A 15580-nucleotide genomic window follows, 5' to 3' on the forward strand; every position below is an offset into this window, starting at 1 on the left:
CATGGAGTCACAGAGAGATGGCTCCGTAATCTCTCGGACTGCTGTCTACGTGTAAGAGGAAACCAGAAAGGGGTTTGAGGAGGGCGAACGTGGACCGCTTCCTGAAGGATTACATTTCTTCCTCTTCACGAATATTCATTTTATTGTAAAGAAAACAAATTGCGGCCATGAAGGAGGGATTACTGAGTGGATTGAGTTAATGAGTGGTTGAATTAGTTCGCTGGATATAGCACAGATTAAAACATTTGAAGGATCAGGTGAAGTTAATAGACACTAAGTACAAACCATCAGGCTTCCATTCCTAATTATTGCTCATGGCGACACGAGTAATATGAAACTGCATATGTTGACACTGCGTGATATATCTATTATATTACACACACACACACACACACAAGTGAAGTATGTACATCCACTGTGCTGTAAATGTTTTACCTTCTTTATTACTTTCTGTCGATCATGGGTTCACACTTAAATTGGTTTCAAACCTGATTTGAATTGAGTTGGAGCACATTTCTCAGCCCTGCATCTAATGTTTTTGTATTTGTAGATATTAAAAGAGCCAAAAGATGCAAGCGAGTGCTTTGGATCTGTTACAAACATAGGCTAGATCAAACATAATGTCTAAATTTGCCATTAGATGGACTTCCTTTCTGTTCATTCACTTTCACGCGCCCATCTGTCTTGAGGTGACGTGTACAGATCGCTCATTATACAGCACTCAATTTCTCAATCCTATGACATGACTCAACGGTGAATCATTTGGTTTCGGGCTAATCAAATCAAATCATACGTTAATGAATGATGTGTTCGTTCTCAACCACAATCCATTAATTCAGGAAAAAAAAGGGTTCAAGGCAGCGCCTACCCTTTTTTCCAGCACAGTTTCCTTTATGCATTCAGTTATAGACCACTGTAGTGATAAAAGAGCTGAGAGTCAGCGTCATATGCTTATTTAACATGAACTTTAAACCCTGGTGAAAAGAAAGCATACGCTTATGATGTTAAAGTTCAGCTTACAAAGTGATGGTGTGCCACTTGTAACACTTTACATTTGGTTCAATTTGATCATATTCATTTGAATTATCATGAATTACTTAATATAAATCTAATTTTAAGGTGATTGCTGTCAATTAATCTTCACTTATAATACATTCAACGATGTTAAAGGGATAGTTCACCAAATATTATAATTGTTAACTATTAATTCATTCTCCCTCATATGGTTTTACACCTATAAGAGTTTCTTCTTGAACAAAAAAGAAGATATTTACTATGAAAGAAGAGAAATTACTATGGAAGTCAATATATCTACATTTATCTATCTACATTTTTCAAAGTATCTTCTTTTGTGTTCAAAAGTAGAAAGAAACAGGAATAGGTTTTGAGTGAATTGTGAGTTGCAGAATAAATTTTTTTGGTGAACTACTTCTTTAAATTTATACATTTAAACTGTCAAACAGCTGTTATTATTTATATTTTTTATTGTTGTTATTATTGCAGTCAGTTTATGATTCCTACATCTTTAACTCTTATGAAACTGTTGTAAAGTGTTACCAACAAAACTGTATTTCTAACTTTACCCCACGTCCTGGGTTACCATGGCCACACAGCTAAATATACCTCTCCTCCGACACCGCAGATATGCATCGCATACTGTTATTTCCTTGTTTGTTTGCTTTATCATCCCTCTCACTCGCCGAAACACACACACACACACACACACTGCCTTGTTTTAGGGGAAATAAAATGAAGGATCGCTTGAATGGGTGAAAGGTTGTGCGTATTTGTTTGATGTGAGGTGATTGTAAACTACTGTATGTACACATTTTATTTTTCATAAAAATGGAGAGAAGAAAACGTCTATACTTTTAAATGTTGTAAATACGGAGGTGAATATCAAGGTTGAATGTTGCGCATGTCAACCACGTTTCTGTGCATTCGAGAGCACATATCGCATATTTATATCTGTATTCCAGTATCAACAGTACTAGATCAAGATTGAACACATTCACATTTTGAGAAGCTTTCTATCGGGTGTAGTTTAAAAGAAGCAGTCCACTTCTTTTTGGAAATGGGCTCATTTTACAACTCTACTAGAGTCAAACAGATGAGATTTAACATGTTTGAATTCATTCTGCTGATCTCCGGGTTTGGCGGGAGCACTTTTAGCTTAGCTTAGCATAAATAATTGAATCGGATTAGACCATTAGCATCTCGCTCAAAAACTCTGATGGAAAATGAAAAGTTGCTATTTTCAAGGCCGATACCTCTAGTAACTCCCTCTCATTCTGGTGTAATAGTCAAGAGATTGTTTGTTGCCGCACCATGGCCGGGTTAAATTCTTGATTATTACGGCCAAATGAGTTTTTATTATTTCATCAGTCATACACTCTCAGTAATGAAGGTACAAATCAGTCACTTGGGTGGTACCTTTTCAAATGGTACATTTCTTTTTTTCTTAACAGGCCCTTACAGGTACATATTCATACCAAAAAAGTACAAATGTGCTCCTCATGGTACCATGAAGGTACAAAAATGTACCCTAAAGGTACTAATGTCCACCTGTATGGTACAAAAGTGTACCTTTTGAAAAGGTACCACCACAGTGAAAGAATTTGCAGCATTATTTCTGAGTGTGTAGTACACTGTGTAATTACAGAACAAATAATATTAATTATTATTTTTAAACATGCTAATGGTCTAATCCAATTCAATGATCTATGCTAAGCTAAGCTAAAAATGCTCCTGCCAGGTCCCAAAATTAGCTGAAAGTATTTAAAAAATGCTAAAACTCAGCTATTTAACTCCAGGAGACTCTTAAAATGAGCCTATTTCCAAAATAAAGGTGGAGTGTTCCTTTAAGCTTGAGTGTGTGTATGTTAGAATGAGTCAGCGTGTTAAATGGTGTCTGACTCGAGGGCAGTGAGTTATTCCTCCGGTCTCTCAGGGTCTCAGAGTGTGATTTAACCTGGACGTCACACACACGCACATATATTTTCGTTCGTTCTCCCTCTAAATCATCTGTCAAGCCAACTGTCCTTGAGTCTCCAAGTGTCCCTCTCGGTTCCCCAGTATCTGAGGGCATAGTTGGGTACCTTACGTTTTGTTTCCCTCGGCTTCCGTCTTGATTCACTGACCCTATTAGTGCCACGTCTGGATCAATGGCGCTGAAAGAAGTTGTTCTCACCTCTGAAAGGGTGGTCAGTCTGTCATGGGACGGTCTGATGCATCTGATCCGTCTGGCACCGAATAGGCCGAGGGCTTCGACGGAGTCCTAGTTTACATCCTGATTGAAAGGTCAGACCACAATCAGGGAATGTTGAGAGTAGAGGAAGCGATTTTCGTCAACGCTTTTTAGCTCCTCATTAGAGGGAAAACGCACTGACCTTCCAGCTTCACGTCTCCAGCAGGAATCCCGTAATGAAGGAACGAACGCCTTGAGAATGTTAAGTTTCCTTCTGAGATGAGTCGATTTCCAGAAAGGTGTGGATATTCATGGTATCGATGTAACAGTCCTGGTAAACACACATATACGCACACGTTTAAAAAGCCTTAATGTCACTTGTCACAGACCCTTGCTTCGGTGTGTATATAGTATAAATACATAAACGTGATGATATACATAAGGTGATGTCACATCCTTGTGTACTGTACTTCACTGCGGTGAGCATGAAGGATATGTGCTTTTAATTAAGTTGAGGATACTTTATAATGAGGTTCAATTCTTTTGCGTTTTCAATGTATTTAGTATCACAAACTATTCATTAAGGAATTGATTAATCTAGATTACTAATAATACAATAATGTTAATTTATAAACTGATAATCGTGTTAATATGGATTAATCTAGATTAATAATTCTCTTAAAACGCTTACTTGATGCATTAAGATATGCTGAACAATTGAACCGTCTTATAAAGTGTTCTATACAGATGTTTTTTTATTTGATATGTTTTTTACTTCAATGATTTGTGCTTTTATTGTTTTATTCTGAGTGCTTCTTGATGCCTGTAACGTGTTTGTGCTGTAAATTGTTGAGCAGCGCTCTCGAACTCTCATGGACACGGAGAACACATCTACTAAATGCTTTTCCGCCTTGCATTGCTTTTAGGTTTCTTTTGGTTGTCTGAATGTCTTTGTATTGTTGTCTTTTTTTATTTGGTTGCTTATTAAAGTCTTACTGATATTTGGCAGTCATCTTGGTATATGTGCTGAATGCTCCAGGGCTCGATCAGAACCCTTGTGTTTGCTTTTCCTATTGTAATTTCTGTCTGGGCTTCTGGGTTATGATGTTCAGTTAGTCGTGTGTGTCTGCGATAAGTCACCTGTCACAGATAACACTGCTGGCTGAAATGGAGCTAAATGGGTTATGCAATAGAGTGCACATAATACAAACCATGTAAAGGTTTTTCTTTCTTTTTTTTTTTATTACGTTGCCTTTTGGAAAGAAAAATATGTATGGTTAGACAAGCATCTGATTTTTGTCATAAATTAAACCTATAGTGAAGTACTGCAAGTGACAATAATGATAATGGAGTTCACAACAAAAATGATCAAATAAACAGAAAGTGCATGTAATAAATTCAACATAGCAAGATATTACAGAAACCTGGAAGAGACATAGTGGTGGGGGAAAAATGGTGGAAAAAAACTGTTAAATGATAAGGGATTTATTTATTTATTTTTTTAAAGGTTTTTGGACTTCCTTGCAATAATTTTTTGCGTTCCCTCACAATATTTTTGTGAGGACTTGAACTTGAACTGCAAGAAATATTTTTTTTTGGGAGATACAGTAAAAACATGATGAGATGTGAATTCATAATTGCAACAAATAAACTAAAATGGCAAGAAATAAGCCGGGAACCCAATCTTGGAATTATAAAATATGAAGTTGGATTTGTGAGACAAACAATTACTCTTAATCCAAATTTTTAATCCAGTTAGAATTACAAGATATAAACTCAGGTTTGCAAGAAATTATGTCCAAATTACAAGATATAAACCAAAAATTGTGAGACAGTCACAATTGCTAAAATATGAACTCAGAAATGCAAGAAATTAAAGAGTTACTATGTATATATATATATATATATATATATATATATATATATATATATATATATATAAACATGGCAATTTTGAGAAATGAAGTCCAAATTTGAAGATATAAATTGAAAATTGTCACGAAAAAGGCCAGTATTACAATAATTTAACTCAGATATAGCAGATATAAAGTTTAATTTGTAAGATATTAAGTCAAGTGTATTGCGACATAAATTTGGAATTGCCAGAAATTAAGTTCAAATTACAAGATATAAACCAAAAATTGTGACAAAGTCAGAATTAAAAAAATATAACTTAGAAATGCAAGAACTTAAGTTAGAGTAACTAGATATAAACTCGGGAATTGCGAAAAAATTTATTCCAAATTACAAGATTTAAGTTCCGATTTACAGGAAATGATGTCCAAATTACAAGATATAAACCAAAAATTGTGTCAAAAAAAGTCTGAAATGCTAAAAATATAAGCTCAGAAATGCAATAAATTAAGTTAGGGTAACTAGATATAAACTCAGAATTGCAAGAAATTAAATTCAAATTAGAACATATAAATCGAAAATTGTGACAAAGTCAGTATTGCCATAATTTAACTCCGAATTAGGAGATATAAAGTCAAATTTGCAAGAAATTAAGTCTAAAGGACCGAACTACAAGACATAAACCAAAAATAGTCACAAAATGCCAGGATTACAATATCTTAACTCAAAATTAGAAGATATAAGGTTGAATTTGCAATAAATTAGAGAGTTTCGTGACATGAATTTGGAATTGTGAGAAATTATGTCCAAATTACAAGATATAAACCAAAAACTGTGACAAGAAAGGCCAGGATTATAATAATTTACTCAGAATTAGGAGATTCTGAGTTAAATAAGTATATTTATTTATTCATAAATATTATTTAAATATTATTATTAAATATTATTAAACATTATTTATTTATAAATTAATATATTTATTTAATTCAGAATTTAAAATGGCAAGAAATTAAATCAAGACTATCGCAACATAAATTCGAAAATGCGAGAAATTAGGGCCAAAATAAAAGATATAATTAAAAAATGATGACAAATCAGAAAAATTCAATCAGAATGCAATAAATTAAGTTTGAGTTACTAGATATAAACTCTGGAATTGCGATAAATTAAGTCCAAATTACGAGATATAAACTCGTATTTTCAAAGAATGAAGTCAGAATTGCTAATGAATAAATAAAGTGTGAATTGTGTGATTATTTCACCTTCATTTTATTTACGGTTTACCGTTTACTTTCATTTTCATCATGACAAAAATTAATAATAATGAATCATCTACTGTAAATCTGTTTAGTCATTACCGTCATCGTTTTAGACTCTTGTTTACTTGCCCACAAGTATCACTGTAACTACACAACAACAAAACTCTTTTACGAAACTCTGAAATAAACCACAGGCGCTATAAAAAGCACAAGAATGTGGCGAGTATGTATTCCGGTTTCAGGTTATAAAAGTTCCCATCATAGCTCAGCCTTACAGGAACTCTGCTCTCCATAAGCCTTTGTGTTTACACAAATGCAACAGAGTTCATATCTCAACAGGTTAAAATATAACCAAGAGCACACATTGTGAAGGAGGCGGGGAGCGAAACCGAAAACAACTGCCACATTAATAAAGGTATTCAGCGTTCATGTGTATTTATTCGCATTAGCAGGTGACCCTGATAGAAATGTGCCTGTTAATCTAACAACAGACGTTTTTCCTCCAGAAGTAGCTGTGCCCTAGTTTCTGTCCTTTTCCTCCCTTTCCTTCTCTTCCAGTTGACGGGGTCAGAATCTCGGTGCTCCTGGCACACTTGTCACTGTCGTTTGGAGTTGGAGAGTTTTTTTTTTTTGGCCATTTAGCCATCTGCCTGCTCTAATTGCTCTGAGTTGCAACCTGGAGTGAGGACCAGCTGCCTCTTTCCTCTCTTAGTTCGTCTGTCTGTCTCTTCCCACAACACGAGCTGAATGTATCATGATAATAGCCTTATGTTACGGCGTAATGGTGTGATCCACTTGTCCTGAGACACAATCATGGCCGGACGCAGGTGTGAGCTTATAGGTGCACTCAGTCATTTAGTTTTTTTTAATTTATTTTCATTCATTGCAAGGTCTTAAAGGGATAGCGCACACACACACAACAAACAAACAAACAAAAACATTTATGCTTAACAGGTCAGCATTTCAGTTGTGTTTTAAAAAAGAAAATTCTGTTGTTATTCTTTTATAATTATGTTTATTGGATTTTCAAACTAATAATACAGACATAGCAATATATCTTCAAAAGACGCGCAACGAAAAATATCAACACAAAACAATGGAGAGAAAAAAAAGGGAAAAAGGAAAGAAAAAAGCTCATGTTATATATAAAACAGGACTATCCCAAATAAAACAGGGGCTGTTTTATAAAAGTCTATTAGAAAAGCGGGGATTAAAGTTAAAAATCTGACTTCAGTGAGCCGAATTAAAAGTCTACGCTTAAATTGGATCCATATCAGCAAGTTGAAGATCATTTGATCTAACTAATTACTAGTTAGACTAACTAGTTTAAATAATCTAGATAACTTCTCGTGCACATTACTGTCACGAAACCCTGAGGGTCGAGCATAGATGCATCCATGGATATTTACATTAGATGTCGCCTGTTGTTGCCTTTTGGAAGGAATGAGTCAATAGAGCCGCCATTTTAGTATAGGGTAGCGCTCCTTTAAATTAACGTGGGACCAAGGTGTAGTGGAGGACGGATAAGTGACCGCACGGGCATTGCCAACAAAGAGCGTGTGTTTGTGTGCATGGAAATGTATTATCTTCCCTCCCTGTTAAATTTGATCTAATCCGTGTCCTAAAACACTTCTAATTCTAATGGAGAAAGCGATTCGTTTGTGAATGAATCTCCTTTATGAACGACTCCTTCACTGAGCCAACAATAATACAAGTTTCTAGCACCGCAGCATCTTATCACATTTCATTTACATTGTTTGCTGATTTTATTCAACCAAACTAGCATAAGCCTAGAATCTAGTGCGAGTTGGTGCTTTCCTTATGATTAGTGCACTAAGAGACTGTATTATCATCAATAACGTTACTTGTTGAGCACAGAAGTTCGTAACATACAAAAACATAAAAAAACAAATCTTACCTATGAAATGTTCTGTCTTTAGGTTTTGCTTTCTTTGTTTGCTTGTTCCTACATCCATACACAGCGCTAAAGCCCAGCATCTTCACATTGGCTTTAGTCTTAACTAGTGCGGTTGAATGACATTTGTCCTGGGAGCACTGTACAAATGTGGCGGCGCTATTAACGTATGCTCGGGGCCCGTATGTGATATAGTGTATACAGTATCTTTGAGGTGCAACGATTATATTGTATGCTACCATGGCAACTTCGAGAACTGAAAGAGCTCTGAAATGCGAGTGAGCCTCGTATGATTTCTTAGTTCAAATATATCGTAATTTAAACATAACAATTAAAAACTATGGCTTGCAACAAAGCAAGAGAGATGACTGACAGGACATTATAGTCCATTATAGGCCATTATTTAGGCCTATTAACGTTAAATTAACTATTTGTCACAACACATTGAAATTGTACTTGTGCGCGAGAGAAAAAGAATGTGCGTTTACTGCCATTTGTTGCTTGCATGGAAAAGTTTTAATGCATTGCAGGCTCACTGTAACATTCGAAATGTGCTTAACGTCGGCACATTAAGTTTAAAATATTGGCTACAAAGAGCCGTGCACACACAAGCAGCTGGATTTTTTATTTGCTCCCGAAACTGCTTTCCCTTTGACACGTGTGTTTCCCGCGGCCCGTGGGAAAATATCTTAATATTGAAGGGAAGCTACTGTCCGGCCTGGATCCATCTCCCGATTATTCCACTCAGGGTTTGCAGCTTTAAAGTCATTCTTTAAGAAATGTAGCCTACTGCTTTATGTCAGTCAGTGCTTTCTTATTATTATTTTCTTTCTTACATTTTTGTAATTCATATATATATATATATATATATATATATATATATATATATATATATATATATATATATATATATATATATATATATATATATATATATATATATATATATATATATATATATATATATATTTAACTGTAGTACAATAAACTAAGTACAATTAATATTTACAATAATACATTTGTGTATATACATTTTATTATTCAGTACCAAAGCAAAATTTGAAACTAACAAAAAGTAAACTCAGATCTCAGTCCAAAAATGAATACACCCAAATTAATATGTTGAAGGAAATTATTAAATAAAATTTTAATAAACAGCAAAAAAAAAAAAAAATCAACAGAAACATAAAAAAATATAAAAATGTAGTTGAAATGTTGTAGTTTTTCTATTTGTGTGTTTTTTTTTTTTTTTTTTTTGCAATAACTTATTTGAGTTATATTATTAATATATTATTGTTCTATTAAAGATGTTTGGTGACTAAGTGAATTAAAATGGCAACAAATTACAGCTGACAAATGTTAACATTACGTTGATTAAGCTTGACTTAGCAAGACTTAGCCTGCGAGTTAACCTGCCCCGAACCAGACTAGTTTCCCAGCATAAGTTGACAGAGTAACTGAGTTTGAACTATTATGAAGCTGAATCTGCCATTAATAAACCTGACTTACCAAAATAAGCCTGGCTTTTTCTGTAAGTTTGGTTTATTCAACAGCCCCCAGATCAGAAAAAGGGCTAAAAAACATTGCTTATTTTCAGATATTATTACAGTTACAATATTCCTTTTAGCATGATAGGGCAAAGACCAGGTTCCAAATAATCCAAATATGGAGTCCAAACTAAAGCAAATGTTCTGTTTTTTGTGTAAAACATAGATAAGATGTTCCAGGGGAATTAACTCAAAAACTATCTTGTGCCAACCTTTAAGTGATGGAGATTTATCACTAATCCAATTAAGTAAAATCTGGTGGCCATAGTTAATATATTATACAATTTTTTATTAGCTGATGAAAAAAATGCATGCATTAGGTACATCCAAAATCAATGAAACTGGGTCAAAATCCAGCTGCATGTTAAAGATCTCTTCCATTTCCCCAGCGCCAAAGACCAATAACTTTGCAGTCTGTTACATGACCACATACAATGCGTTCAAGCACCTACATCAGTTTTACATTTTAAACACATAGGCGAATTAGAAGGGTCTGCGGTTAGGGGAGATATGGAGTCTGTGTATTACTTTATATTGTATTTCTCTTGTACGTGTACAAACAGATATTTTCTTAGCATCAAACCAAATATCATCCCATATTTCCTCATCAATATATCTAACTTTTCCTCCCATTTGGTTTTAATTCTCTGCATATCAGGAGATACAAATAGACCCATAATATTGACCCACAGACATCTTTCCTGATGATAAAAAATAACTCCTAAATAGAAGATATCTCATAATTTTAACAGGTGTTGTGCTGTTAGTGATATAACGTCTCAATTGAAGAAAACGAGAAAAAAATCATGTCTGACTAATTGGTACTTCTCAGCTAACTCCGTAAAATACATTAATTTATTGTCTGAGAACATGTAAATGCTGTTATTAATTACTAACAATCATGTCATTCCAATTCCCTGAGACATTCGTTCATCTTCAGCACACAGATTGAGATATTTTTAGATGAAGTCTGAGAGCTGTTTGACCCTCTATAGGCTCAGGGGTGGTCCAAAGGCAAAGTGCAGAAAAGGACCCAAAAAACAGTCAAAACATTCTGTGTGACTTCAGTGGGTCAACTGTAAACATACGAAACTCCAAGAACACTTTTGTGTGTAAATATGACTCTGTTTGCCTTTATCTTCAGAAATCAGGTCATTAGGGTACATGTTTACTATGGGAATTATGACATCAGAATCAGCAGCGAATCACTCAAGTGTCATATTGGCCATAGCAAATGTGCACTCTCTGATCTGATATTGAAGAAAAGGTGAACAAAGTTGTTATTACAGTTGTTTTTGGTGCACAAAAGTGTTCTTGGAGCTTCGTAGGATTACAGTTGAACCACGGAAGCCACATGAAATGTTTTGACAGTTTTTTTTTTTCTTTGAACATCTCTGTATTTTTGCTGTCAACAGAGGATGATAGACCTGTATTGTATTCTATTAATTTCTATTCTGAAGATGTACGAAGCTCTCAAGGGGTTAAAATGACGTGAGGATGAGTGATTAATAACAGAATTTTCATTTTGATCCTTTAAAAAATAAGCTTTAGTATTTCAGAATTTTTGTGAGATGTGAGACCAATATCCCTGGTTTATAAAAACTGATTTATTTTATATAATAATATTTCTTTCTATGTTGAGATCACATGGCTAATACATAATACTGCTAAATTCATCTTGGTAAATCTGGTAACCTATTATCGGACACTTACACCAAGTTTAGTATGACTTTATCTACATTTCTACAAAGAGATGATTGGTAAATAAAACTTGTATAGTATTAGTAAATCAAAACTAGTCTCACACTGATGGCAAAAGTCTGGACTTCATTTTTAATCAACCCAGGCTCATTCTGAGAACGTAGTCCCGGGGGCATTTCTGGAGACTGCGAAATATACCGGGAGGTATGTATTTTTGCAGTTTTTGTTTTCGTGAGTCTGCGAGAGGCCGCTGTGCGCGCTTTTTCCCCCGCCGTTCTCGCATAAACCCGCTGGAGGCCGCTGTCGAACGACCTTCCACCTGTCTGCCTGGATGACAGAATGATTGACCGTGCGACCGGCCAATCGGGGGGCTGACCCACCCTCCTCCATCCCTAAACCCAACCAACGACGATTCACAAAAGCCGCCCAGAAAAAGAAAAGCCCTCGTCTGATTTTTACCACATTCTCACCCTGTGACGAACTTGTTCGCTTCATTTTTTGGATTTTGTTTTTGTTTTCTTACCTGATTTCTGGAACCGCTCATCCCCGGACTCGAACCTCGTCGTCAGCCCCTCGAGTCCGCCAGAGTACACGAAGAGCTAACCGGACAAACTGGTTGCAGCGGGAAAGCCCTCCACACGGAGGCAAGCGCACGGCCGGCAAGCGCCGAAGGGAACGGCGTCACACCGCCCCGCAGCGTTCACTTAAAAAAATTAAATGCAGCCGTACGTACCCCCGGCTACGTATTTCGCGGTCTCCAGAAACGTCCCCGGGACTACGTTCTCAGAATGAGCCTGGGTTGCTTCAACAAATACCATGATGCTTACGCATGAAAAACTGAAACTGAAAAGTTGATGTTCCTAAAAAAGTGTACTTTTAAATTTTTTTTTAAAGCAAAACTCTTGGACATCTTTCTAAAGATGTTTTCTGTGAAAATCAAACACTTTATAATTATAGTAATAACAGTATAGTAAATGTTTTGTTAGTTTTATTTCTCCCTTTATCACATCAAACGGTCAGTACATCTACATTGAAGCTATTACCTTTTATGTTTTACTAACAAAATTATTGATTTCTGTATCGGAAATGGAGAAGCTTATAAATGGGGAGCCCAAACTTGGTCCTGGAGGGCCGGTGTCCAGCAAAGTTTAGTTCCAACCCCAATCAGACACACCTGGGCTAGCTTATCAAGCTCTTAGGCTTTCAAGAAACATCCAGGAGTTTTTAGGCACGTTGGAGCTAAAATCTGCAGGACACCGGTCCTCCCGGAATGACTTTTGGGCACCTCTGGCTTAAAGTTTTAGATTGCCTTGTAGATTGAACTATATTTATTTGATGTACACTACCTTAAGTTTAATACATTAATATGCTAAAATATTATTATATGCTTATTTGATGTTGAAGAGACATTGATATAATTATACATTTCTTTGAATATTTTTTTCCAGGAATATTGGAAGAGTAGAAGGTTCAAAAGAATTGCATTTATTTGAAATAGAGACTAAAATCAGTTTTGACAAATGTGAAAAGTCTGCGACATAACCATTTTAGTACATCTATAAATAATATTGGTTATGCAAGAAATATTCAATACATTGAAGGTGTAAACTTTACATTATGACCATCCGGCAAATCTACTATTGGTCTGACCGACACATAGACTCCAGCCCCCTGAAAGTGCCCTGTGGTATTTGCTTTGGCACCATGACATATCAGCAAATCCTTTAAGTCCCATAGGTTGAGAGGTGCCACTGTGGATGAGAATTGTTGGTGCAGCACAACTGGATTGAGGTCTGGGGAATTTAGAGGTCAGAGCAACACTTTGAACTCTTCATTATGTTCTTCACACCATTTCTGAACAATGTGTGCAGTGTGGCAGGTCGCATTATCTTGTTGAAGAGGACAATTTCACCATGGAATGACACTGTCATGAAGGAGTCTGCAACAATCTGTAGCTTGGCAGCATGTGTCAAATTCACATCCACATTAATGTCTGGACCTAGAGTTCCTCAGCAGAACATTGCTCAGAGCTACACACTGCCTCCATTAGCTTGTTGTAGTTCAAAAATTGCCATCCCTTCTCCAGGTAAATGTTGCACATGTACAGTACATGGCCGTCTATGTGACAGTCTGCCACAGTAGATCTTCAGTTGGCCCTGTCCATGCTCTTAAAAATAAAGGTTCCAAAAAGATCAAATGAAAGTTCTGGGCTAGAGGTCTGCATTGGACAATTTTTTATTCTCGCTACCGCTCGCTCCTGTGAGATTTTATTCCGCACCTGACCAATCCTGCTGTATATTCAACCTTTGTTCACCTGCTGCCCGCTTAGAATAATTTTCTAGCCAACCTGACCGTTCCTGCTAAATTCTGGTTTCCAAAACCTCAAGTTTAAGTTGGCTACTACCACAATAGAGAGATAACAGATAAAACTATAGGTTGTGCAAGGATTGTAGGCTAAATATCAGTTTTGTTTGCTCCTTTGTGATTAGACATGAGTGCCACCTCAGACTGAGGTACCAGTCTCGAGAGCTAGAGCGTAAAACATTGAGGTATAATCACATCGTGCAAAGGGTAATTTTTTTCCATTTGCGTCTAGACTCCCATACATCCCATAGACTTGCCTGATGTGGGTTTCCTAACAGTAAACTGGCCATTTTCTAATGCAAGCTGAAGGAAAGAGCATCTTCACTTTGCTCTGCCATGGTAAAGCTCGCTCTGACGACCGTTATGCAGAGGATGCATGCATAGACTGTGCAAATAAAATGCACGTGCGGAAAGCACTTGTTCATCCGTTCAGCATGTGTAACAGTCGTGATCACTGGCTGTGCAGATGCACAATTAGAATGAAGAAATTAAAGATATGCTGTTCTGATATAACGTCGGGACTCTGGAACACTATATTGTTAGCCCATCCGCTACCGTTTACGGTTTAAATTACACCAGAGTTACCGACCACTACCAAACTTTATTTGGAAATTTCTTCCAGCAGCACAAGAAATCTGGTTGGGTCCCAAGGCTCCCGCAATATACAGCTGCAGGAATGCAGACCTCTATTCTTGGCTGAATCAGAAAACTTTAGATGCACTTGGCCAGAAACTAAAATCTAAATAGCTTTGCAGTAATTGACCCTTCGCTAAGCCCCGCCCTCCTCAGTTACTGTTGCTACGACTGTCAAGCTTCTGGAATCTATTCCAGTGTGTTTGCGCCGGTGTCAGACATTCCCAGGGATATAATTAGTCATTTTTGGCGAACAGGTGAGATATCTGAGAAAGCCAGACAAAAAGGAGTGCAGTATGCATTATTACAGGGGTATATTCACCACATAATAGCAACCGATTAGAAAATAACTAAATCAAAACTGAAGCTAGGTTAGCCTAGCCGCCTCATACACTGACCATTCAACAGCTTAGTTCATGCACAGCAGGAGAGGTGAAACTTAAAAATAATCTAATAATAACTTATTAAACCGTGATTTCTCTTTTTTTGCCAAAAAGCCTGATAGACTAATTGTTGTGTAATTAAATATAATGTTACTAACTGACGAGGAAACACGCATGGACTGCTTCTACATAATTCATGAAAGAGCAGCCAGAAAGGGGAAATTGATGGATTTGTGCTGAATATTAGCATCGTTGACCCATAACAATGTACAGTTGCTATAACTGTCAGTGTGTTTGTGTGCTCTTTATCCAGTTTCTATTCTAATTTGCAGTTAAGTGGAAGAAATAAATAAATTGTAATGCAAATCAAAGTATAAATAGCAGAAGTGAACAGACAGATTTTTGTAGGAAACACAGTTTAGATCTTTTCACGGTAAGAGGTGTGTGAGTTATTGCCGTCGGTCTATCACTGAATGTGAATATCGAAAACAAAAGCAACTTAACTCCGCTCTTTTAGCGCCCCTCACAGAGCTTGATCCACGCTGGCATTTCTCCTCTTGGGTTTTAGGTTTTGAAAAGGGAAAAAATTCCACCACCCTGGTCAAACTTTAAAGATACCGGGTGTCAGATTTGCACAATACATATGCACAAAGCTTAGGCCTGTTTCTCTTGCTTGAAAGCTTGACAGAGTCCCTGCGCGTAGCTACGGTTGCTAAGCCACGATTGGTGGGTGGGGT

The 15580-nt window shown here is 36.3% G+C and overlaps 1 protein-coding gene across 2 annotated transcripts in view; it reads left to right on the forward strand.

The window, feature by feature from the left end:
- si:ch73-22o12.1 (nectin-2) overlaps positions 1–15580 on the forward strand; it is a 147827-nt gene that overhangs the window by 66255 nt on the left and 65992 nt on the right. Inside the window, exon 7 of one of the 2 annotated variants that reach the window (XM_056474767.1) lies at positions 1–4199. This exon is cut by the window's left edge and continues 487 nt beyond it. The exons of the other annotated variant lie outside the window; for it this stretch is intronic. Within the exon in view, the coding sequence (XP_056330742.1) occupies positions 1–55 (55 nt within the window). The 3' untranslated portion in view covers positions 56–4199. Of the gene's footprint in view, positions 4200–15580 lie in introns of those variants that run through there. 2 annotated transcript variants of the gene reach the window in all.

This window comes from Danio aesculapii, chromosome 16 (assembly GCF_903798145.1).
Source record: "Danio aesculapii chromosome 16, fDanAes4.1, whole genome shotgun sequence".
NCBI classification, from domain to species: Eukaryota; Metazoa; Chordata; class Actinopteri; order Cypriniformes; family Danionidae; genus Danio; species Danio aesculapii.